We start from the raw sequence: 26,622 nt of genomic DNA, 5'->3' as shown, positions 1-26,622 counted from the left end.
ATTTTGATGACTTGTCATTCAAATTCTTGGCAAGTAAATATGGCATATAAGGTGAAAAATACAACGATTGTCAATCCTTCATGCGTATGCTCTGTTTTATTAATCCAATATGTTCTCACAATTGATTTGTAACAACATTGCTCTGCTTTATCAGTTCTTTTATATATAAATATATAAATATATATCTTTTACAAAGTGGGCACTAAGATATTTATCTTCAAATTCTAAACAACCAATGCAGAGTTCTCATCAATCAAAAGGCAAACTTACATAGAAAAGAAAAAGGAAGCTATTTTCATGGGCAGAAATCAATCATGTTATTGGATTAAACTATTCATGGAGCAAGGATTGAATCAGGAGACATTGATATCATTTGAAGAAGGCTTGAATTGGAGAAAGTTTCCTCTAGTGCAGACCCTCTCGTGCTGCCTCCTTCAACGACGACGACATTGTCTTTCATTATGTGCGTCAACTCCTTCGAAACGTCGCTCATTCGCAGCTTCCCATCTCGGCCGAAAAGCAAGCACCTTGTGGCAAGGTCTGCTACTATCTCTATTTGCTCTTTGCTATGAGGAGGTTTCTCATGATAGTATAGAAGTGGATCCACAACCTCTTCTAGCTTCCCAATTCTAATCTTTTGCAATGCTACCATTGGGAGATCTGAGTTCTTTAAACCTGTTACCATTTCAAGTAATATAACTCCAAAGTCATAAACATCATTGTTGTGGAATGATGAGGCTTCAAGAGGGTGAGATTTGTCTTCGGTCGGAGAGCTTAGTAACCCGAATCCTGAAACTTTACTCGAGAAATTTGCATCGAGAAAGATATGACACGATTCGAGATGGTTGTGGAAAATTGGGGGAGACACCTCACATTGTAGGAATGTAAGAACACTAGCTGTCTCAGCAGCTATTCTCAATCTCCTATACCAATCGAGCATCGGTTCGGTTTGGTCGGTTCCTTTTCGGTGATGCAAATGTTTCTCCAAAGTACCATTGTCAGGATATTCGTAAACGACCAACGGAGCATAGCCAGGATCGATGCAGCAGCCAAGTATGTGGGCGACGTGTTTGTGTGCAAGTACATACAAAACCTCGATTTGGGATAGGACGTTCATAACATCACCTTCATTCTCGCATTGCAGCCGGTGTATGGCTACTCTTGATCCATCTCCGAGCACCCCGGCAAAGATTGCTCCGTTTCGGCTGTCGACAAGCTTGGCATTGTCTTCAAATCCTCTGGTGGCTTGTTGTAGCTCATGGTAAGTGAATAAACGAGTCCTGCAAGCCTTTTGGAGGAAAGCATTGGAGTGAAATTGGGTGTGGGAAGAGTTTAGTGTGGTTTGTTTGATGGGTCGTCTTAGTATGCAGAAAAGTCCAACCAAAGAGGCTATAATGAAAAGAGGAGCAAGAATTCCTGCAAATTTACCATATAAAAACAACATTTTATTTGTAATAATAAATAGATGTGTTCAAATTGCATCACAAAAACCGTCTTATAATTGTTTTAGTCGTGTTTGATAACCATTTTATTTTAGACATTTTTTTTTTTTAATAAGTCAATAAACATCACATTCACTTATAGATTTGTTTATTTTATTGCCTACATTTTAGGAGTATTTTTAAAATTTAAACCGAAATTTGAAAAAGAGAAAAAAGTAATGGTTAAATTTATTTTCGTTGACCTTCATTTTTTTGTTTTTGATTTTTGAAATTCATACTTACTTTCTTACAATTTTTTTTTTATCTAAGTTTCATCATTCCTAACTAAACATTTGAATTCTTAGGGGTGTTCAAAAAATTGGATGACCCGAAAAAATTGATAAGTCCAACTCAACCTATGCAGTTTGAATTGGGTTATCAACATATTTACGTTGGGTTGGATTCAAAAAATGAAAATTTTATGAGTTAGGTTGGTTCATGGGTTCACCTAAAATAACTTAAATCAACCTGAACTTATTACTAACTTTAAATGTATATTTTTTTTTTTGTTACTTATGATACAATTATATATATATATATATATTATTCTTATTTAATTTCATTATTTTTTTAATATTTTATTCTTCGAAACTTCTAAAAATAGTTCCTTTAGCACTTTGGAAAAAAAAACATTAAATAAATTGAAATTGAGTCTTATTCTTAATTTAATATATGAAAATAATTAAATCAAATTTTTACGTATTAACATCTTACCCGAGTAACCCGAACCAACTCAATCTAAATGTTTCGTGGTTGGGTTGATTAGATTCATTTAGGTTATTTGGGTTCAAGAAATTTACAACCGAATAATTGGATTAGTCTAAAAAGTGAGTCAATTCAACCAAACTCAACTCGCATACACCCTAAATTCCAAAAACAAAAATTAGTTTTCAACTTTAACTTAAATTTTAAAAACACTATTAAAAAGTAGATAAAAAAGCAAAACATTTCCTAATGAAAGTAGTATTTATAAACTTAATTTTAAAATTCCAAATAGTTCTTATAATTTCATGATTGAGTTATTAGCTAAATTTTATCCATTTGTAAAAAACGGTAGAGCGGTAATGAAATACCTGTAAAGATAATAAATTCCTTTTCACGGCGTAGTTTGGTATTGCAACTACTACCGTACTCATGACGTCCATTCTTAACACAAGCTACATCAGGAAAACATCAAGAAACACAAGTGAATTAAAAAGAATAAAAAGGAGAAAAAAAAAAAAACATAACAGAAATTAATTAATTACATTTGTAGCACCCAAATCCATTAGCAAAGCCATCACCAACAAAGCCATCAGAGCAAGAACAACGAACCCCATCGCTAACAGCAGTAGCATTAACAACAAACCCATTCTTATCACAAATCGTCAAATTCCTCGGAAGTCCCCATTCCAATTTCACTCCTCGTTTCCCACTTCTCCACCCTTTTTCCACCGCCCAGCTCGAGAATCCTCTGCAACCCATCTTCAGAAACAGAGTAAAATCGCCTCTGTTTCGCCACAGAGTGCGATCTGTGAGCGAATAGCAGCAGGCCGGAGAGTCGTGAATCGGCGGTGAGTCACAGCCGGGTAAGACAAGGTTCCGGCAAGTGGGTTTGCAGAGAGAGGAGTCGTTACAGTCGTAGAGAGCGAGGAGATTGTCGTTGGAGATAGCGAAAAATGGATTTTGAGAAACAGGGGAAAATGCGTTGAAATCGTTGTAATGGCGGCAGGGTGGGCCGGGGAAATCGACTAAAACGGCGTCGGAGAGGAATTGGAGGATGCGGTAAGATTGGACGGTGAGGTTGAGGAAGAGGGTGGAGTTGAGGCAGTAGAGAAGAAAGGGACTGGGGATTAATGGGATTGAATGGGGGTTTGTGGTGGTGTTGAGGGAGAAAGGGAAGGGGATTTGAAGGTTGCCGCAGACGGCGGCGCCGGAGACAGGAGGGAGGAGGAGGAAGAGGAAGAGAAAGGGGGATGACATGGTTAAAGAGATGGAAGAGGGAGAATGGGGAGAGAAATTTGTAGCAGAAATGGCAGAGAATGTTGTGATGCCATGGGAGAGGAAGAGAGAAGAAAAAATTCTGATACTAAAAACAGAGTATCTTTCCTTCGTTGTTTGTGCAAACGAAGTATCAAATTTAAAATATTTAAATTAATAAATAAGTCTCAGTGACATTTTATTTGATTTTCGATAAAATAAAAATATATATTCACCCCTCACCCCATAGAAATATGAAAATATCAATAGAAATATCAACATGAGATGAAAGTTTAATAACATGGCTAGGAAGAAAATTTTTATGTTCTAAATGTATTCCATTTTTTAATTTCTAATTTTAAAATAAAGAATTATATTAAATAAAAAATAAAAACATTTAGAAATACAACATCTTATGAACTGAACTATTTTTCAAAATATAATATGTATTATATAACATATTATAAATTTATAAAATATAAAATATTACAAAATATTAATTACATACTTCTTTAAAAAAAATTATATAATTTTTTTAAAACATAAATCATATTCATAAAAAAATTAGTAATGATTTATTGTCAACAAATATAGTCATATCTCCAAGTAGTTTTATGATTTATAAATATATGGTATCAAACACATTTTAAACAAATAATTAGAATCCAATTTATAGATAGGCTACCTAACACATATCTGAATACATGAAATACAATTGTTTTTGTTGAATCCATTGCTTTCAAATTTTTGTATTCAAATTCTATACCAAACAAACCCTTAAAAAATTTGGAAGACCGATCGATCATATTCAATCCATAAGTAGGGCTCAAATAGAAAAAAATTATATGAGTTGTGAGTTGGTTCATGAGTTCATCTAAAATATAAGCGATGTTTTTGGAGGGTTCTAAAAATAAAGTGATGAGTAATTTATGTCCAAAGTGAAGAGTATCATAAGTATAAAATAAGTGAAAGTTCGGTTATTCTTGTTAGATACGTTGTTTAGGGTTTAGAGTTTCGAGTATGAAATTTGGTTAAGTAAGAGGGAAGGGAGAGGAGAGGAGGGGTTCTTGAAGTTAGGAGTGGGAAATAGGGGGAGAGGAGAAATGGTCTGTAAAATGGGGTACATTTGGTAGTCATATATGTGTGGGATGTCGTGCGGTTTTCGGCCGACGAGTCCAATCGAGTCTTTCAATTTACTCTCACACACTCTTTTGCCCTTTTCTTCCCACCTATCTCTGATTTCTAGGCTGCATGGTTTCCTTCACTTTCTTCACTTTATTTTTTACAACCAGCCTAAAACATATCTATCACTTTCATTATTACTACGGAATTGCTTCCTTTTTCTCAAAGTTAACTATCTATATTTCAATTTGATTTCCACTTTTACATATTCAAAGTTAGTCCTACTAAAAAGTTTATATTGATATGAGGTGTTTGACTCGTTGATATGAGTTGGTATAAATTATCAATTTAATGTTTAGTCCACCGTCTTTAAATATTGATGAAGTTGAGTGGTTTATTTTTATTAATTCATCCCAACTCTCCCTCCCTCCAAGGTTTTCAATGGATCTACTTGCCGATCAGCTCTAACAACCACCTTCACACGACCAACTTTGGGTTCCAGCAACTATCTCTGACGATAACTCCAATGAAGACTATGTTTGATGATCAACTCTCTTGACACCATCCCTAACAACTAACATTGACATTCATCCCAAGCCACCAACTTCGGGGACGACAATCCTTGGCAACCAATTTTGATGATCATCTTGGGTGACCAACTCCAACCCACCAATTTTGTTGTTCATTTTCAATGACTAACTCTAACGACTAACTTAAACAAATATATACTAAAAGAAAAAATAAAAATAAAAAAATTGGCCGATGAAAGTGTTTCTAAATACAAATTTGAAATTATTAGTTTATAATATTTAATAATAGTTTTTTATAGTAACTTTTTATTGATGGATTGTCTGAGGATGATCAGGTCATCCTTATAGACCTACTTTTCACAGACATCTAAAAGACCCAACTACTTCTTAATAGGCCCACCACAGCCTAGGAAGATATATTATTTACATTTACTTGATAGGATCAACTAGCTTGACCATCTTAATGAGCAATTTTTTTTTTTTTTTGTATGCATGAAATTGGCTCATTGTTCACTATTTGTATGTATATATATATGAGAAATTTTCACAGATGGAAAAAATGTCAAACTATTTATAGAAATAGCAACAAAAAAAAATGATATACAGATAGACTTCTATGAGCGTCTATTAGTAGACTTTTATCAACTTCTATCACGAATAGATATTGATAGACTTCTATTAGTCCCTATCAAAGAAGATTAAATTTTTTTTGTGTAAATTAAAAATCCCCCATAGATGCGTGCGTCTGTGTGTGTGTTAAAATAGTATTTTGTCTACAATAAATGCAATAGTTACATGTAGAAAATTGAAAATATTTTTTTATTTATCGAGTTCACATCTCAAATGACTGTTACGAATTTGGGAAAGTATATTAGTTGCATGGTAGAAACAAAAAGTTCAAGGAAAAAAATTGCATCAGATATCTATAACTCAACACTACTCAACTTTACACCTCAAACACAGGCAATTATTACCAACTCAGCTACTGTACCCCAAACACAGACAATTATTATATATAAGTAATTATTGCCAACTCAACTCAACCAAACTCTATGCGCCAAACACACCTCTAGTTGTTATTGTTAATATTTTAGAAACACAAATTGGTATTTAGTAGCATTTTCTCTATCAATTTTATGAGCAATGTTCATTTACTATCAATTTCGATAAAAGATTAGCTTCAAATGACTAAATTATAAATTTTATTGAGAACATAATAAATTGTCATTTGAAAGTTGTAAAAAATAACAAGGTATTTAGGTGGGTTTTATTGGATTTTTGAAAAAATTAAAGGCCCAATGGCATTATCATAATTATTAAGCAGTGGCAAACTTGTAATTTCCCTTTCTTCTCCACTTGGCCAGTATTCTCGTGACTGCTTGCTGAAGAAAATAAAAAAGAAGGGAGCCACCTGGTGTTGAAGTTGTCGCAGCCGACTGGAACAAAGACGGAGGCCGTCGGTCAAAGAGCCGCTCGGCTGGACTTGAGTGTTGGCTTTGTGGAAGAGCCGCGGGCAGTTCTTACGTGGAGGAGCAGCGGCCGGTTCGAGCTTAGTCGAACTTTGTCAATCTGAGCAGCGGCATGGCTTGAATCCGGCGGTTCGCCGTGGTGGCTGCGTCCGGCAGCGGTTTCTGGCAGTGAGAGAGAGGCGCGAGTCTGCGCGTGGTTCGCCGGTCAGAGGCGGGTAAAACACTATTTTGGGCTGTTTTGCAACGGGTTGTTCTCAGTTTTTAGAGATGACATTGTGTGCGGATCTCTCGGTATCAGTAGATACTAAATTTACAGATTGGTGATTTCATTGATTATCTGTAATTTGTAAAATTTCTTTATTGCTCATTAATAAATTAATTCAAGCTTGTTCTCAAAATGGATGTAGACTAAACTGGTCGAACCACTATATATCTTGGTGTTTTTTACTACTTTCGATTTTATTTTTGCTGATTGTTTGCGTTCTATTTGGCCATCTAAGTTAGGTTCAGAAACTCTCACAAGTGATATTAGAGCCAGGTTGATCCGTTGATCCAAGGAGGGTGTGTGGTAGTGTGTGCTGGCATATTCTTTGTTCAGGATTATTTTTGTTGGAATTAATTTGACAAATGACTTCGTTGTCTACACGGTTCAAGTTGTTAAATTTGATGGGAAAGGTGACTTCGGGTTACAGAGGAAAAAGATTAGGGCTATTCTGGTATAACAAAAGGTAGCCAAAATCTTAGACGAAGATAACCTTCCACCAACAATTACAGAAGCTAAAAAAAGGGATATGGATGAGATGGCCTATTCGATGATAATTCTGTATCTTGCTTAGGCTAGTAGATGAGATCACTACTACAGCGGAGTTGTGGAAGAAATTGGAAAGTCTTTATTTGACTAAGTCCTTGCCAAATAAATTATATCTGAGAAATTCTTTGGATATAAGATGGCCTCAAGTAAAGGCTTAGAAGAGAACCTAGATGAATTCCATAAGATTATAGTTGATCTCAATAACATCGGTGAGAAGATGTCGGATGAAAATCAAGCAGTTATTCTTCTGAATTCTTTGCCAGATTCATAACGAGAAGTTAAGGTAGCTATTAAATATGGACGGGATTCATTGTCCATGGATATAGTATTGGATGCCTTGAGAATGAGAAATCTCGAGATTAAAAAGGAATGCATGGATGGAAAGTTACACATGGCCAGAGGCAGAAATGAAAAAAAGAATGGAAAAGAAGAAGAGTCGAGATCCAGGTCGAAATCAAAGGGAAAAAGCAAAAAGTATTTCCTATGTCATAAAGAATGACACTTTAGAAGAAATTGCCCCTTGAATAAGAGCAAGGAAGCATCAAGTAGCAAGCATACAAGGGATTCTAGTGCAGCAAATATTACAGATGGGTATGATTCAGCAGAGGTTTTGATGGTGTCCAGTAGGGACATTCTTGGATCATGGATTCAGGGTGCACGTTTCACATGACTCCTAATCGGGATTTCTTGATTGACTTTCAGGAAAATGTTGGGGGATCAGTTCTGCTTGGTGATAATGGTTCTTATGATGTAAAAGGAATTGGGTCAGTTCGAATTGCAACACATGATGGTATGATCAGAATTCTTACAAATGTAAGGTATGTTCTAGAACTCAAACGAAATCTAATTTCTCTGGGCGAATTAGATAGAGCAGGTTCTTATAAATCTGAGAATGGAGTTTTGAAGATTATCAAGGGTTCCTTGGTTAAGCTGAAGGGGACCTTGAGGAATGGTCTTTATGTGTTGGAGGGTACTACAGTTTCAGGTAGTGCTGTTGTTGCATCTAGGAAAGAAACAGATAAGTCTATGTTATGGCATAACAGACTAGCGCATGTCAGTGAAAGAGATCTTCAAGCTCTTTCAGAACAAGGTTTGCTTAGAGGAGTTAAAAACATTGAACTCCCATTTTGTGAACATTGCATAATGGGAAAGTCTACCAGAGTGAAGTTTGGGAAAGGGAAGCATTCTCCTAAAGGAATTTTAGATTATATTCATTCAGATTTGTGGGGTCTTACAAAGGTACCTTCTATGGGAGGTTTGAGATACTTTATGTCAATCATTGATGATTTTTCAAGAAAGGTGTGGATGTATCCACTAAAACAGAAGGATGAAGCTTTTGGGAAATTTCTTGAATGGAAAAAGCAGGTTGAGAACCAGACAAGCAGGAAGGTAAAGTATCTGAGGACATACAATGCTTTGGAATTTGTGAATCACAAATTTGAAAAATTTTGCAAATCTGAGGGAATTACGAGGCATTTCATTGTTACATACACTCTACAACATAATGGTTTAGCTGAGAGGTTCAACAGAACAATTATGAAGCGTACAAGATGTCTCTTGACAAATGCTTCATTACCTTTGAAGTTTTGGGGGAAGCTGCCCAAACAGCCTGTTATCTTATTAATAGGAGTTCGTCTTCCGCTTTAGGCCTAAAGACTCCTTAGGAGATATGGACAGGAAAAGCTCCAAGCTTGGATCATCTCAGAGTATTTGGATGTTCAGCTTATGCTCATGTTAAGGAAGGGAAACTGAACAAGAGGGCACTGAAATGTATGTTTATTGGCTATCTTCAAGGTGTTAAAGGATATAAACTTTAGTGCTTAGAAGAGGGCAGAAATAAATGCATTATCAGCAGAGATGTGACCTTTTATGAAACAAAGATGTCATTTCATGTCAAAGAGCAGCAGAAACAGCAAATAGTTAACCAGGTTGAGGCAGAGGTTAGAATTGATTCTAAAGCACAACCATCAGTTAGTTCAGGTGATTCCAGTGATCAGTCATCCAGTTCTTATGGTAGACAGCCTCAACTGTAGAGAACTTTGATTGATGAGGGAGCTTTTGGTGAAGAAAGCTCAAGTAGCAGTGACCTACAAAACTATCAGCTTACGCGTGACAGGCCTCAGCGGGTGAGGCAAGCTCCTACGAAGTATGGTTATGCTGATTTAGTTGCTTATGCTCTTACTTGTGCAGCTGACAGTATTGAAGCAGAGCCTCTTACTTTTGAGGAGGCTATTGTATCTTATTCGAAAGAATAGTGGAAGGATGCTATGGAAGCAGAATTGTTCTCATTGCAGAAGAATCAGACATGGTCATTGGTTCCAAGGCCTCCTAATCAGAAACTCATTTAGTCAAAGTGGAGTTATAAAATCAAGCCAGGTACAGGAGGTGACAGCAAGCCTAGGTATAAGGCTAGACTGGTAGCCAAGGGCTACACTCAAAAAGAGGGAGTTGACTTTCATGAGATTTTCTCTCCGGTGGTGAGGCATTCGTCCATTCGATTAATTTTATCTATTGCTGTTCACTTTGATATGTTTGTTGAACAGATGAACGTCACCACAACTTTCCTTCATGGTGAATTGGAGGAAGTGATCTACATGGCTCAATCTAAGGGCTATGAGGTGAAAAGAAAGGAAGACATGGTTTGTCATCTTCACAGGTCCATCTATGGACTGAAGCAATCGCCGAGACAATGGTATATCAGGTTTGACACCTTTATTCTGAAGCAGGGGTTTCACAGGAGCTCATATGATGCCTGCGTGTACTGGAAACTATCTCAAAAAGATACATATACTTATCTACTTCTGTATGTAGATGATATGATTCTGGTATCTAAGAATTATTCTAAAATCTGTGATCTCAAGAAACGATTGAGTAGTGAATTTGAGATGAAAGATTTAGGTGAACTAAAAAGGATTCTAGGCATGGATGTGAAAAGAGATAGGAAGAAAGGTTTGTTAACCATGTCGCAGGAGAGTTATGTGCATAAACTGCTTGAGAAGTATAATATGTCTGGTTGTAAAGCAGTTTCGACACCCTTAGCATCTCATTTTAGGCTTTCTTCGTCTCAGTGTCTTGTTACTAAACAAGAAAGGTTAGAGATGGCTAATATTCTCTATTGTAATGTTGTTGGAAGTATTATGTATTTGATGATTTGTACTAGTCCTGACTTGGGATATGCTATGAGTATGATAAGTAGGTTTATGTCAAATCCTGGGAAGGAGCATTGGAATGCAGTTAAATGGGTGCTTCGATATTTGAAAGGTAGTGTCAGTGTATCATTGTGTTTTAGCAAGGATTGTGATAAATCGAAACTGTTGGAAGGCTTCACAGATGCAGATTATGCTGTAGACCTTGACAAAAGAAGGTCTCTATCAGGTCACATTTTTCGTTTGTTTGGTAATGTGGTTAGTTGGAAGGTTGCCCTACAGTCAGTTGTTGTCTTGTCTACTACTGAGTCAGAATATATTTCAGTAGGTGAAGCTGTGAAAGAGGCGGTGTGGTTGAAAAGGATAGTTGGTGAGTTGTTGTCACAGAAGTTCCTTCCTATCGTCCGTTGTGATAGCCAGAGTGCTATTCATCTTGCGAAAAATCCATCTCATCACGAACGACCTAAGCATATCGATGTCAAATTTCATTTTATCAAAGAAGTTGTGGCTCAGAAAGATGTTGAACTGGTCAAGGTTCATACAACTGAGAATTTGTCAGATATGTTAACCAAGGTTCTTCCAACCCATAGGTTTAAATACCTATTAGAATATTGGCTGAATATTAAATCTGGATAATAGGAAGATTGAAAAATTAGCTTGGCACTCAAATATTCTTGTTATAAGGGAGATTTGTAGAAAATAACAAGGTATTTAAGTGGGTTTTATTGAGTTTTTGGAAAAATTAAAGACCCAATGGCATTATCGTAATTATTGACCAGTGGCAAACTTATAATTTCCCTTTTTTCTCCACTTAGGGCAGTATTCGTGTGACTGCTTATTGAAGAAAAAAAAAAGGGAGTCGCCTGGTGTTGAAGCTGTCGTAGCCGACTGGAACAAAGACGGAGGTCGTCGGTTGAAGAGCCGCTCGGCTGGACTTGGGTGTCGGCTTCGTGGAAGAGTCACGGTTGGTTCTTGCATGGAGAAGCAGCGACCGGTTCGAGCTTGGTCGGACTTCGCCGATTTGAGTAGCAGCGTGGGCTTGAATCCGGCGGTTCGCCGTGGTGACTGCGTTCGACAGCAGTTGTCGGCGTTGGGAGAGAGGCACGAGTCTGCGCGTGGTTCACCGGTCAGAGGCGTGTAGCACACTGTTTTGGGCTGTTTTGCAGCGGGTTGTTCTCAGTTTTCAGAGGCGACGTTGTGTGCAGATCTCTCGGTATCAATGGATACTAAAATTACAGATTGGTGATTTCGTTGATTATCTGTAATTTGTAAAATTCCTTTTGTGCTCATTAATAAATTAATTCAAGCTGGTTCTCAAAGTGGATGTAGACCAAATTGGTCGAACCACTATATATCTTGGTGTTCTTTACTGCTTTCGATTTTATTTTTGCTGATTGTTTGCGTTCTGTTTGGCCATCTAAGTTAGGTTCAGAAACTCTCACAAAAGTATATGGATTAACGTGATATTTTAGACTTAAATTATTTATTCAATTTTATAATGATTGAAAAATATAAAATTACTAACTAGCATGAGATATGTCACAATCTATAGAGGCCATGACCAAAGAATACGATTTCAATCAATCAAAGGTATGATTGATACAATTTACGATCAATATTCAGCTAGGTACAAAAGATCCCATCTCCTAAAATCATGTTGGTATAGTTATATATTCTCTCAAAACTTGATAATACTTTTCATAAATTAAATGATCCACTTTTACAACCTCACAAAGAAGATGCTCTCTTAACTTAGAACAGTTAAAAACAATTGAGAGTGAATAAACAAATTTACATGTGGATTTTGTTTTTGTCATAACACATTTCGAGATATATGTATATCCATCATCCAACTTTCATCACACATACACAAACAAAAGAATCAAAATATTAAAAAAAAAAAAAATGTACCACAAAACACATTATTATTAGACAATTTGATGGTAACTTATCAAGACGATGATTAGTAGCTAGTTTGAGAGGTTGATCAACCACATTAGAACTGAGACATGACCAGACTTCTACGGGTGGCAGCAGTGGGGAATTTTCTATAATGGGTGAAAGCCTGACGGAACAATGTCGTGTGGAGGTAGAAGGCCAGTAGATGAGGGTAAGATGGAAGGGCTTGCTTCTCATTAACATCAAGTGAAGGGCGAATAAGGGGTGTGTGCGATAGTTTTCTTTCTTTAATTTCTCCCGCTCGGTAACTTCAATGTCTTTAATTTGAGAGATAATTGAGATGTATAAAAATAAGTGTAAACTGAGATGCACATACATCGAAGTATTTTGTTAAAAATATAATAAATTTAAAAGTCCAAAATAATAAAAATATGGTTTTCAAACCATATACATACTTGCATCTTTTCTTGTGCCAATACTTTTTTTTTATGGGTAACCTAAAATTTGTACTTCCAAGTCCGAGGCTACGTTCTCTAAGTACTCTACTCAACTTCTCACCCTATGCATTGGACATTAGTGATACTTGTTTTGTTATGATGGAACTTAGGAACATATGAACATCCATAAATTTTATACATATTTTTTAAAATTTTGTAGTCAATTCTCATCCCTCCTGTTTGTGCCATATTATAATATTTTAGAGAAAAAAAGAACATTCAGCTCAATTATCTAATTGATTTGATGTTTTTCCTTTCTAAATAAGCTTGTCTAAAACTAATTATATGTTTGTAAGAAGTATCTTTAGGATACTAAGTCATTAAACCTATATTTTCTATGGTTAATGTGAACTCAGATGATTTAAACTGCAATCCATTATGATTCTAAACGTTTTGCCATATGATTCTAAAGGTTTAACAAGGTCTCATGTATAAATCCAATCTTATCTAACCATTTCAGTATTAGATTCGATTTTACTACATTAACTTAGATGGGCAATCTAAACTAATAATAGAAATTTTAATCCATAAAAACAAACACTTATTGAGATCGAACCAAATGACTTTCTTTAAGGCATTCACATATTTGAATTCCAAAATAGAGCTTAGTTTGTGATTAAAGAAATAAATAATAAGATTGAAGATGAAGATATTTTCATAATAAAAAGGAAAAACAATGCTATTAATGAAACAATTACAAAAATGATTTAAGAAAAGAAAATTTAAAGTAAGAACTATAGAACATGCAAATCAAAACTAAAATTGAATTACAACTAAAACATTGGAAATAAAAAGGTAAGCAAAATGAACAACTATAGACCAAATGTAAAATTAGAAATATTGAAGAAAAGGCAACATTGAAAAAATGTGTTAAAGATTTAGAACAAAATTCAGAAGCACTTCTCAATCTAACATATTTCTACCTTTTTCAAGGAGATTTAAGCTATTACAATCCTAACTTTCAAATAGGATTGGATCCAACGGTGGAGTGGTGGTTGCTGAAGATGGGAGGTTCATGAGATGCCCTGATTTGCCAAGATTGATTGAGAAAATCATTGAAATTTTGCATAAAATCGAATCTAAATTTTTCTTTTTGCTACTTCCGATTGCTATAGTTTTTTTTTTTTTTTTTTTTAAATGCTAAACACACAAAATCAAGAAGTTTCTTTTTGCTTATTTTCAACTTTTTTTTATAATTAAGATTATCAATGTCATCCACAAATTATTTACCATATTGAGCTTGATTTTACCATACAAAAGTTTAAAATAAACGTAATTTATATCAAATGAAGAAGTAAAGGACTTAACCATTTGCTTGTCTTTGTATTGTCTTGTGTCTTAAAAATTTATTCTCATTTTTAACTTGTTCATAACAGTTTTTTCCTAATTAAGATAGAGATTTTTATATAAAAAAATTATCTTTGGCCCATATATTTTTAAAATGCCTTTAATTTTAAATTTTTTAAATTTTAGTTTTTCATCATATTTTGTGTGTAATTATCTTTTTTTCATTAATGAGCCACCTTTTTTTTTTGTACTTTTTGGGTTGATCAACATATTTTAGGTAGGCTTAATGATGGCTTGTTGTTTCATCTTCTAGTCAAAATTTAGTTATTTTTTTGTGTAGAGATCTCTTTTTAATTATTCTACTTCTTGCTCTTCTTCATGACCATAGTGAAACCATAAGAAATGCTTGTTTGTTATAGTCTATATCAGTCTCAGGAAAAGTTATTTTTGGTGCAGTTTATTAATAATAAACATCAGAACATGTTCCATAAGTACATATTCTTTCGTTTATATATCCTAATATGTTATATAAATAAACATAAGTACATATTCCATATTCAACTGATATTTCTTAGTCCCTAATTGTTTTAATTCAAATTCTGGTCTATAGCAAACACATCCCTAGATAATGTACAAATAAATATCAGTTGATATTCCACATTCTTCTAATATCCTTAAGGTATATACCATATCAGCGGCTAAGAAATCAACATCTATACAAGGGACCTAACAAACAGTAATCAAAGAAGAAAAAGGGTCTCCCAAATTTTGTATTTTTTTACCCAAACCTTAATGCATGTTTCTCCCTAAACAAAACGTGGTTTATATCTCAGTTTTCATTCAAAACCCTGATGAATATGGTGAAATGGGGGAATTAGACTATATTTTTTTTTAGACTATATTCAACCTGTCTTAACCTCATAATTTTTTTTCAGTTTTTATATAAATAATATAAGATTAGATTAAATTAAATTATAGGAAATATTCTGGAATTATGTATTCTGTCCTAAAAGTACTAATAATGAAAACTGAGAAATCAATGAAAAACAAACCAAGTTATGAAATTGAGCAAAATCACTTTATTTTACCTATTAGACATTTTTTTTTTCATATTTCTAGACATTCACGTATTTAAATCCCAAAAAAAAATAAATGAAGAACAAAATTGGAGATGAGTAAAACTTCATTTCATTATGACAATGCTTTTAATGAAACAATTACAAAAATAACTAAAAAAGGAGATTCTAAAGTAAGAACTAAAGAATAATGATTTTCCCCCGAATATGCATCAGAAACTCTGGCCACCACCTTCGATAACTATCGCGGGCCAACCTTTGGTCGTCATTTCCAGTAGTTGACATCATCTAACTTCAGGTGACCGCTACGAGTCATTCTCTCATTATTATCTCACTTCCGACAATCACTGGTCAACTCTAGTCATCATCTCCACTGGAAATTTTTTTATAGTAATTTGAAATTAATAAAAATACTTTTATTATATAACAAATCAAACAAAATTTTACATAAAAGACACTTTTGAAAAGGAATTACCAAACACGTATTTTTATTTTAAGAAGTTTCTACTAAAAGTGTTTAAATGAAAATATATTTTTTTAAAATATTTTTTTCTTAATTCATTCCAAAGTGACTATAAATTGGTAGAAACTCATTTCAAGAAAATAGTCCATCACCAAAATAATTTTTTTAATGATTATTCTAAATTTTCAATAAATTCGCAAAAGACAAATAATTTCTTATCCAAATTTCTAACAACTCACTAAGTATTACATCACAAGTGCATTTTTTAGAAAGATATTACAAGTGCATTTATGACAAGTCAATTTTAACAATTTATAATGATGAGTATATATAACATAGATGAAAAATTTTCAGACACTAGGGATTAAAACACATATATATAATAAAACGTCATTGTTTATCAGTGATAAATAGTGATATACATCTATCAACATCAGTCACTGATATTAAAAGATATCTATTACTGTCTATCATTGATAAACAATGACATTTTATTATACTTAAAAATATCTCCAATAATTTTATCATTTAAAACAATTTCCTTAATTTAAATTTTATAGAATAGGATTTCACCATTATTTTACTTATTATTAAATGGCTCCCCATTGTTTATATATTTATTATTGACTTAAAAGAACCCTTAAATAATCTCTCTCCTTTTTTTTTCCCTTTACATCATTGTTAGCAACTTCAATAAAAAGTATAAATTTAATTCATGAAAAATTATGTTATCGTGCTCAGTGTCAGTTTCAAATTCGAAAGTTCAATAAAGTAATTGAAGATATCAAAGGAATAAATCGAAGTTGTCTGTAGTTTTTTTTACAATATTAGTTAGAGCAATGGACTCAAGCATATGATAGAGGATTCAGATATTGGTGGATGACGACAAATCTATCAGAGAGCATAATTTATTATATATTCATTTTATTATATATTTATATATTATATTATTTTTTTTTATAATTGATTGTATATTCAATTTTTTATTGTAATCTATTAAGTTATACATTATTCTTTTAATTGAAAAATAAATACTTCTTTTATCATGTATATTTAATTAAGTGTAGATAATTTTATTGTATATTCAATTTTTATTATATTTATAAAGTCGTACTTATATTTTTAATTAAGTTGTACATTATTATTTTAATTAAGTTAGTACATTATTCTTTTAATTAAGTTTGCACATTATTCTCTTTAATTAAGTTGCACATTATTCTTTTAATTAAGTTGTACATTATTTAATTAAATTAATTAAGTTGTTTTACATTATTCTTCTATTTAGAAATAAATTTTTTAATTGAGAAATAAATATTTTTTAGTTGAGAAATAAAATATTTTTTTTCTTTCAGATCATGGCTTTAAACCAGGAACTGTTGATCGCGATGTTTTGTACGACCAGTCCATTCATCGATCATCATTGTATGGCGAGTTTGTACTACTAGAGAAATATATCTTGCAGGACATAGAGAGGCAGTTCTCCAGTGCAATGCCCACTCACCCTCGAATACTACTGCTACTGCACACATCTAGATTCTATGAGGTTGTCGAATTGGGATTTATTCAGTTGGACTGGCATCTGATCACAGCCTTGGTTGAGATGGAGGTCTGAGACGCGTACATTTCATATGCCTGTTGGAGGGTGCACTATGACTCTACAAATTATAGAAGTGTTGTTGGGATTACCTGTTGATGGTGAGTTGGTCACCGGAGTGATGTACGATGACTGGACACAAGTTGTTCAACTGTACCTCGGTGTGACCCCACCTGCCGAAAAAATTAAAGGATCGAGATTAAATTTGATATGGTTAGAACAAATTCCGTGAGCTCACAGATGATGCAGACGAGGAAACCATCATAAGATAGTAAAACATATATACTACAAATGATGGATGGAAATCTGTTTTCCGACAAATCAAGTCATTTTGTTACTGATGTTCCTGCCATTATTAGCTAACCTCATATGATGCGGGGCGGTATTCGTGGAGTGGAGCAATGTTTGGCATGGTTGTATAGATAACTATGCAAAAACAACAAGACCTGAGGTTTCGAGAGATTGTTGGGCCTCTCATACTTTACAACTATGGGCTTGGGAGCGATTTCAACAATGGCTCTACAGCTACAACATGTTAATACGCTCAGTTACTGGACGAGCCTACGGTTCTCGTATGTTATTTTAATTCAATTTAATTTTTATATCACTGATCTAGTTAATTAGATTAGTATAATTATCAATTTAAAAAATTAGATGGAGAGACAAATTTTTGTGTGACTGGAAACAGCCACACATGTAGTCAGCTAGTACAGATACATGTTTAATCTGCTTCAACCTGATCAGGTACATTACATCGAACCTAATTGGATTATTTTATACACATTTTAATTGTATTTGTCTTTAATGTTTTCCAATATAATATTTTTTGTTTCAGGTATTTGGGAGCCGTACAAAATTATTATGCATACTTTGCCCAATTTCTGTACGAATGGTCAAAAACATATGGCGGACGATAAATCCTCTCATATTTTTCATATTTGGTGAGTGGCATCTTCTTGACAGGGTAGAGAACAATTCAGTTTTTCAGCAGGATGTCCATCGCCTTGTATACTGAACCCCTACTGCATGATATCGACTTAAGGACTGTAATTGGTCCAAAAAAAAGTTGTACATTTGGTAGTGCGATGGCACTATCGTCAAGGTTTATTGCAGTGGGGTTTCTATTGACAATTTGACAAGGATGTCACTCAAGACTACATTCATTGGTATAATAATATCACAAGCGCTCTACGTCATCGTTCGAGAGCAACTGTGGGTCATCTGGTAAATAAAATGAATATTATCTAATTATTTTTAATTTAAATTTATTTTAAAATATTATCTAATTGTTTTATAATTCATAGAGATCGAACAACAATAGAATTCGTGATATGGCGAATGATCCGAACCAGGTTCTTGCTATATGTAATGAAAACCAAAGTTATATAGGGAGATACATTACATGTACGATAACCTATTGTCCTCCACAGCTCCTAGACGTAGAGACCTGTACAGGAAGAGGATGAGTTTGATGAGGTTCCCATAATGCGGCAGACGCAAAGTCAAATTGATTATGTTAGTCCGATGATGAAGATTCAGCATTTGGTTCGGGACATTCATGACATCAGAGGCTGTGCTCTTTCCATCTTCATACGTGCATGGAACATGGTCGGGTCGTGAAGAGCATAATGAATATTTATATGATGAAGCTCTTGCAGAGGTACCAGAGCAACATTAAGAAGAACTAGAGAATATCAAGAAAAACTAGAGCAACCTCAAATTCGAAGTCGACGACGACAACAGCTCGAAATCGACGATGTCCGCCTTGTGGGACAAATTGATTTTTGTAATTATTTTTATATAAATGAGATATTTTAATTTACACTTTTTTATTTTTATGAGATATTATTTTTTTTAAATTTATTCTTTTTAGAGTTTAAATAAATAATAAAATACTTTTAGAAATTGTTTTTATAAAATGATTTTTTTTAAAAAAAAAAAAAATACAAAAGGTCAAATGTTGAAAATTCGACCTAGTGGGTCGAATTTCAAACATTCAATGTCTCATAAATTAATTAAAAAAGAAAAAAAAAAAAAGGTTAAGGTGTTTTAAAACACAAAGGTAGGTCGAATTTTCAACACTCGACCTATTAAAAAAAAACAAAAAATATTTTCTAAATAGTTTAAAAGTAACAATATTTTTATAAATAGTTTTCAAAATTACCATATTATTAAATTTTTCCAGGATCTAGTTTTATTATATTAAGTAGACCTATCATGTTGAATTCAATAATATTTACATATTGATGTTAGTAGTTCTTTCTCTATTAGTGTTAATCTTAGTAGTTGTTATTAGTGTTAATCTTATGGTTGGGATGTTATACTAACATGTTAATCTTATTTATATTTTGTTTGTTTTTGTTTGTATTTAAGTATAGTTTATTGTAAGAAATATACTTAAATAAACTATGTTTAAAATAGTTGATTTTTAGTTTAATACAAAATTATTATGATTTTTTGAAATATATTTCTTATGATATTTGATTTTTCTAGTATTAACTTTGAAAATATAGTTTAAAATAGTTTGAAAAAGTTTAATTAAATTTAATTTTTTATTTTGTATTTAATTTGAAAAAATAGTTTTAAAAAGTTTACCTCATTGTAATGTTTAAAAAATTGATGTTTATAGCTTAAAAACTTTAATATTTTTAGTTTCATACAAAATTATTATGATTTTTTGAAATATATTTCTTATGATATATGATTTTTCTAGTATTAACTTTGAAAATATAGTTTAAAATAGTTTGAAAAAGTTTAATTTAATTTAATTTTTATTTTGTATTAAATTTGAAAACATAGTTTTAAAAAGTTGTAAAAATAGTTATAAAAAGTTTAATTTATTGTTATGTTTAAAAAATTGATGTTCATAAAACTTAAAAATTTGATGTTTATAAATTAAAAAGTTTAATATTTTTAGTTTAATACAAAATTATTGAGATTTTTTAATATACTTCTTATAAAAAGTATAATATAAAATTAATGTGATTTTTTTAAAAAGTTTAATATTTTTAGTTTAATACAAAGTTTAATATTTTTTTACCCACAAACTTCTTATATTTCCTATATATATTTCTTATTGTGATTTTTATGGTGGTTTGTTTTTGTTTAAATTTGATAATTAATAGAACAATTAGTAATATATTGTTTGTCTTTTTTTTTTAAGAAAATGGCGGGCAAATGCTTGAGATTTTTGTTATTTACAAATGGTAATATGATTGATGGTATTAATGGGGTTATTATGACCAACCACCAAGTGAGAGTTTTAGCATAGATGTAAACAGTGGAATTGTATTTGAACAATTCATTGAAATGGTTGGGATGTCACTTAGTGTAGATATGGAAACAAATCAGATAGAAATAATATATAGACATCCTAACCTAGAACCATCAGGGTCAATAAGGTTTATGTCATTCTCTATATCAAATGCACAAGCTATGAACTTGATGTTCTCAATCGCAATGCCACTGTCGAATTTAGTGTATTTGTATGTAAATGTAAATAGAATAGAGGTGGATATAAACTTGAATACATCATTTAACCAGTTTAAAGATTAAACTGAATGTATTGATCCTGATCCGGAGTCAGTTACATCGCCATGTGATAATGAAGATATGGCGGCTAACAACCTGTATAGAGACTTCAGAATTAAAACGGATGATGAATTTGAAGAGTTAGATTTCAATGGTCATGAACATGAGATGTTTTCAAATACATTCAACGATTTGGATATGAATGTACTGGATAGCATTCAAGAACATGACCCAATTATAGCCCCTGTGGACGTTAACAATACTCCATTGTATAAAGGGATGATTTGTCAAGACAAAGAAATGCTACAACACGTGGTCAAATATTTTACATAAAATGTCACGCACCATATGAGGTTGTTGAATCGACACCATCGATTTGGACAATTCGGTGTAAGAAGTGGGAGGAAGGTTGCAAGTGGAGACTTCGTGCAATAAAGAAAACTTCGCATAGCTTGTTCGAGATCACTAAGTACGATGAGCAGCATACATGTTTTTATTCAAAACTGAGTCAAAGTCATATGCAATTGGATTCATCAATGATTGCACTAGAGTTCTGTGATGTCGTAAGAGAAAAACCATTGTGGCACAACTGCAGTTCGACATCAAATCAAAGTTTGGATATCATGTTCCTTACTGTAGGGTATGGGAGGGCAAAAGAAAAGCGTTGGCTAAAGTGTTCGATGATTGGGATGAGTCTTACAAATTGTTACCCAGGTGGTTGTATATGGTTAAGCAGACCAATCCTGAAACACGTGTATAGTAGAGAGTGAAAGAAATGCTTACTGAAGTCCATGTTATCCTAACTTCTGTATTTTGGGCATTTGGTCCTTGTATAGAAGCTTTTAATAAATTTTGGCCGATAATTCAGATAGATGGTACACACTTGTACGGCAAATATAGAGGAAAATTGTTGATTGCTACATCAGTTGACTTGAACGGCCATCTTCTTCCACTTGCATTTGTTGTTGCTGATGAAGAGTCCGCAGACTCATGGGGATGGTTTCTGAAACACCTGACAGAAATTGTAACACACTAAGTGGTGTGTTTAATTTAAGATCGACATGCTGGTATAATCGCAACAGTGAACAATCCAGCAAATAGTTGGACGGGACCGAAATGTCACCATCGTTTTTGCTTACGACATATTGTTAGCAACTTCAATAAAAAGTATAAATTTAATTCATTGAAAAATTATGTTTATCGTGCTCAGTGTCAGTTTCAAATTCGAAAGTTCAATAAAGTAATTGAAGATATCAAAGGAATAAATCGAAGTTGTCTGAGTTTTTTTTACAATATTAGTTTAGAGCAATGGACTCAAGCATATGATAGAGGATTCAGATATGGGTGGATGACGACAAATCTATCAGAGAGCATAATTTATTATATATTCATTTTATTATATATTTATTGAAGCCGTTGGCTTGGGTATATTAGATTTCCCATGCCACTAGTGACTAGACCCATTCCCTTTATTTTATTATATATTTAATTTTTTTATTATAATTGATTGTATATTCAATTTTTTTATTGTAATCTATTAAGTTATACATTATTCTTTTAATTGAAAAATAAATACTTCTTTTATCATGTATATTTAATTAAGTGTAGATAATTTTATTGTATATTCAATTTTTTATTATAATTTATAAAGTCGTACATTATTATTTTAATTAAGTTGTACATTATTATTTTAATTAAGTTGTACATTATTCTTTTAATTAAGTTGCACATTATTCTTTTAATTAAGTTGCACATTATTCTTTTAATTAAGTTGTACATTATTTAATTAAATTAATTAAGTTGTACATTATTCTTCTAATTTAGAAATAAATATTTTTTAATTGAGAAATAAATATTTTTTAGTTGAGAAATAAATATTTTTTTTCTTTCAGATCATGGCTTTAAACCCAGGAACTGTTGATCGCGATGTTTTGTACGACCAGTCCATTCATCGATCATCTATTGTATGGCGAGTTTGTACTACTAGAGAAATATCTTGCAGGCATAGAGAGGCAGTTCTCCAGTGCAATGCCCACTCCACCCTCGAATACTACTGCTACTGCACACATCTAGATTCTATGAGGTTGTCGAATTGGGATTTATTCAGTTGGACTGGCATCTGATCACAGCCTTGGTTGAGATGGAGGTCTGAGACGCGTACATTTCATATGTCTGTTGGAGGGTGCACTATGACTCTACAAGATATAGAAGTGTTGTTGGGATTACCTGTTGATGGTGAGTTGGTCACCGGAGTGATGTACGATGACTGGACACAAGTTTGTCAACTGTACCTCGGTGTGACCCCACCTGCCGAAAAAATTAAAGGATCGAGATTAAATTTGATATGGTTAGGAACACAATTCCGTGAGCTCACAGATGATGCAGACGAGGAAACCATCATAAGATATGTACAAACATATATACTACAAATGATGGATGGAAATCTGTTTTCCGACAAATCAAGTCATTTTGTTTACTTGATGTTCCTGCCATTATTAGCTAACCTCTATGATGCGGGGCGGTATTCGTGGAGTGGAGCATGTTTGGCATGGTTGTATAGATAACTATGCAAAACAACAAGACCTGAGGTTCGAGAGATTGTTGGGCCTCTCATACTTTTACAACTATGGGCTTGGGAGCGATTTCCAACAATGGCTCTACAGCTACAACATGTTAATGACGCTCAGTTAGCTGGACGAGCCTACGGTTCTCGGTATGTTATTTTAATTCAATTTAATTTTTATATCACTGATCTAGTTAATTTAGATTATAAATTATCAATTTAAAAAATTAGATGGAGAGACAAATTTTGTGTGACTGGAACAGCCACACATGTAGTCAGCTAGTACAGATACATGTTTAATCTGCTTCAACCTGATCAGGTACATTACATCGAACCTAATTGATTATTTTATACACATTTTAATTGTATTTGTCTTTAATGTTTTCCAATATAATATTTTTTGTTTCAGGTTATTTGGGAGCCGTACAAAATTATTATGCATACTTTGCCCAATTTCTGTACGAATGGTCAAAACATATGGCGGACGATAAATCCTCTCATATGTTTTCATATTGGTGAGTGGCATCTTCTTGACAGGGTGATGAGACAATTCAGTTTTCAGCAGGATGTCCCATCGCCTTGTAATACTGAACCCCTACTGCATGATATCGACTTAAGGACTGTAAATTGGTCCAAAAAAGTTGTACATTTGGTAGTGCGATGGCACTATCGTGCAAGGTTTATTGCAGTGGGGGTTTCTATTGAACAATTTGACAGGGATGTCACTCAAGACTACATTCATTGGTATAATAATATCACAAGGCTCTACGTCATTCGTTCGAGAGCAACTGTGGGTCATCTGGTAAATAAATGAATATTATCTAATTATTTTTAATTTAAATTTATTTTAAATATTATCTAATTGTTTTATAATTCATAGAGATCGAACAACAATAGAATTCGTGATATTGCGAATGATCCGAACCAGGTTCTTGCTATATGTAATGAAAACCAAAGTTATATAAGGGAGATACATTACATGTACGATATACCTATTGTTCCTCCACCAGCTCCTAGACGTAGAGGACCTGTACAGGAAGAGGATGAGTTTGATGAGGTTTCCCATAATGCGGCAGACGCAAAGTCAAATTGATTATGTTAGTCCGATGATGAAGATGTCAGCATTTGGTTCGGGACATTATGACTCAGAGGCTGGTCCTTCGTCTTCATACGTGCATGGACATGGTCGGGGTCGTGAAGAGCATAATGAATATTTATATGATGAAGCTCTGCAGAGGTACCAGAGCAACATTAAGAAGAACTAGAGCAATATCAAGAAAAACTAGAGCAACCTCAAATTCGAAGTCGACGACGACAACCAGCTCGAAATCGACGATGTCCGCCTTGTGGGACAAATTGATTTTTGTAATTATTTTTATATAAATGAGATATTTTAATTTACACTTTTTTATTTTTATGAGATATTATTTTTTTAAATTTATTCTTTTTAGAGTTTAAATAAAATAATAAAATNAGATATTTTAATTTACACTTTTTTATTTTTATGAGATATTATTTTTTTAAATTTATTCTTTTTAGAGTTTAAATAAAATAATAAAATACTTTTAGAAATTGTTTTTATAAAATGATTTTTTTAAAAAAAAAAAAAATACACAAAGGTCAAATGTTGAAAATTCGACCTAGGTGGGTCGAATTTTCAACATTCAATGTCTAAATTATTAAAAAGAAAAAAAAAAAGGTAAAGGTTGGTTTTAAAACACAAAGGTAGGTCGAATTTTCAACACTCGACCTATTAAAAAAAAACAAAAATATTTTTCTAAATAGTTTTAAAAGTACAATATTTTTATAAATAGTTTTCAAAACTACCATATTATTTTAATTTTTCCAGGATTAAAACACATATATATAATAAACGTCACTGTCTATTCATGATAAATAGTGATATACATCTATCAACATCAGTCACTGACATTCAAAGATATCTATTACTGTCTATCATTAATAAACAGTCACATTTTATTATATTTAAAAATATCTCCAATAATTTTACCATTTAAAACAATTTCCTTAATTTAACTTAAATTTTATTGAATAGGATCTCACCATTATTTTACTTATTATTAAATGACTCCCCATTGTTTATATATTTATTATTGACTTAGGAACCCTTAAATCTCTCTCCTTTTTTTTTCCTTCTGACATAACCCTTGAATCTTGGGGGGGCTTCCATGAGTTGATTGATGATTTATATGAGTTGTTTCTATCAAATTGAAGAGTATGGTACAATAACATAGAAAAATATAAAGGCCATAGATTTGACAAGTGAAATTGATTGATGAGTCTCAAGCTGTTGAGACTATTAAATTTTGGGTAGTTTCTATAAAATAAAACAGGTTGAAATTATTGTAACTACAATCCAAGATTGTGTTTGAACTTTTATAGTTGTCTTTTGGAGTTGGGACAAAGTTAAGTTTTGTTTCCTTGCTATGAATTGAAGTTACTTGACTTTGTCCAAACAGTCAAGAAAATCACTCTTCCTTGTTGCCATAATTAGTTAATTGGTAAGGAAGCTTTTTTTTAGGTTTTTTCTTCTTCATGCAACAACTATTTAAAGGTAATATGCTTACTTCATCACAATTTTTTTTTTTACAGACTAAAAATAAAATAGAAAAAACCAACTTTTTTCTTTAAAAAAATTGTATCATGGCACATTACTATTGAATGTTATCTGAGTTGCACAAAAGATAGGTGTAGTCCTGCATCTATTTTTTTTTTTTTTTTTTTTTGGTATTTACTTATTTGTTTTAGAAAAGTGAAGTTTAGTTATAGGTGGGCATGATAATGACTTCACTCAATTTTATATAAAGTAATAAAAAAATAACAAGAATAGATGTGTGTGAAATATATACAAGAGAGATACCCTAGGAAGTTGACTCCATCTATTAGACCTATGTAATTAAACAACCAAAATTGTCATGCATAAAAGCTATAAGTCAATAAGATAAATGTATTAAGTGGCCTTTTCAAGACCAATTCTTGCAAATTATAAAACCAGCATCTTTGTCTAGTTTTTAGTTACAAGGCATGACATTAATAAATCTTCTTTAAATAATCACTGAAAAAGCCTTAACCATTTATATGTTAAAACTACCTTAAATTATGCAATATATTAAGTTCTAATCTAAAATTCTTTCTTTATTAAGCATGAATTTTGATTAATTTAATTAACAATC

General features: G+C 32.6%; 1 protein-coding gene across 1 annotated transcript; it reads right to left on the bottom strand.

Annotated features, from left to right (window-relative positions):
- Positions 1-202: 202 nt before the first annotated feature.
- On the bottom strand, positions 203-3,563 carry LOC120068263 (probably inactive receptor-like protein kinase At2g46850). The gene is made up of 3 exons (XM_039019978.1): positions 2,729-3,563; positions 2,555-2,638; positions 203-1,416 (listed from the first exon to the last, which is right to left on the bottom strand). Exons 1-3 carry the CDS (start codon positions 3,441-3,443, stop codon positions 335-337), a joined length of 1,881 nt encoding a protein of 626 aa, XP_038875906.1. The 5' UTR covers positions 3,444-3,563; the 3' UTR covers positions 203-334.
- Positions 3,564-26,622: the final 23,059 nt, after the last annotated feature.

The sequence above is a fragment of the Benincasa hispida genome, chromosome 12 (genome assembly GCF_009727055.1).
Source record: "Benincasa hispida cultivar B227 chromosome 12, ASM972705v1, whole genome shotgun sequence".
In the NCBI taxonomy this organism is placed as follows: domain Eukaryota; kingdom Viridiplantae; phylum Streptophyta; class Magnoliopsida; order Cucurbitales; family Cucurbitaceae; genus Benincasa; species Benincasa hispida.
Note: the sequence above shows the minus strand (reverse complement) of the source record. Positions and strands in the feature narration are given on the sequence as shown.

Coding starts and splice junctions, on each gene's coding strand:
- LOC120068263 (XM_039019978.1), bottom strand. CDS start 3,443: ATGTCATCCCCCTTTCTCTTCCTCTTCCTCCTCCTCCCTCCTGTCTCC. Junction 2,639..2,728: donor TGGATTTGGGTGCTACAAAT/GTAATTAATTAA, acceptor TTCCTGATGTAG/CTTGTGTTAAGAATGGACGT. Junction 1,417..2,554: donor GGAATTTATTATCTTTACAG/GTATTTCATTAC, acceptor GTAAATTTGCAG/GAATTCTTGCTCCTCTTTTC.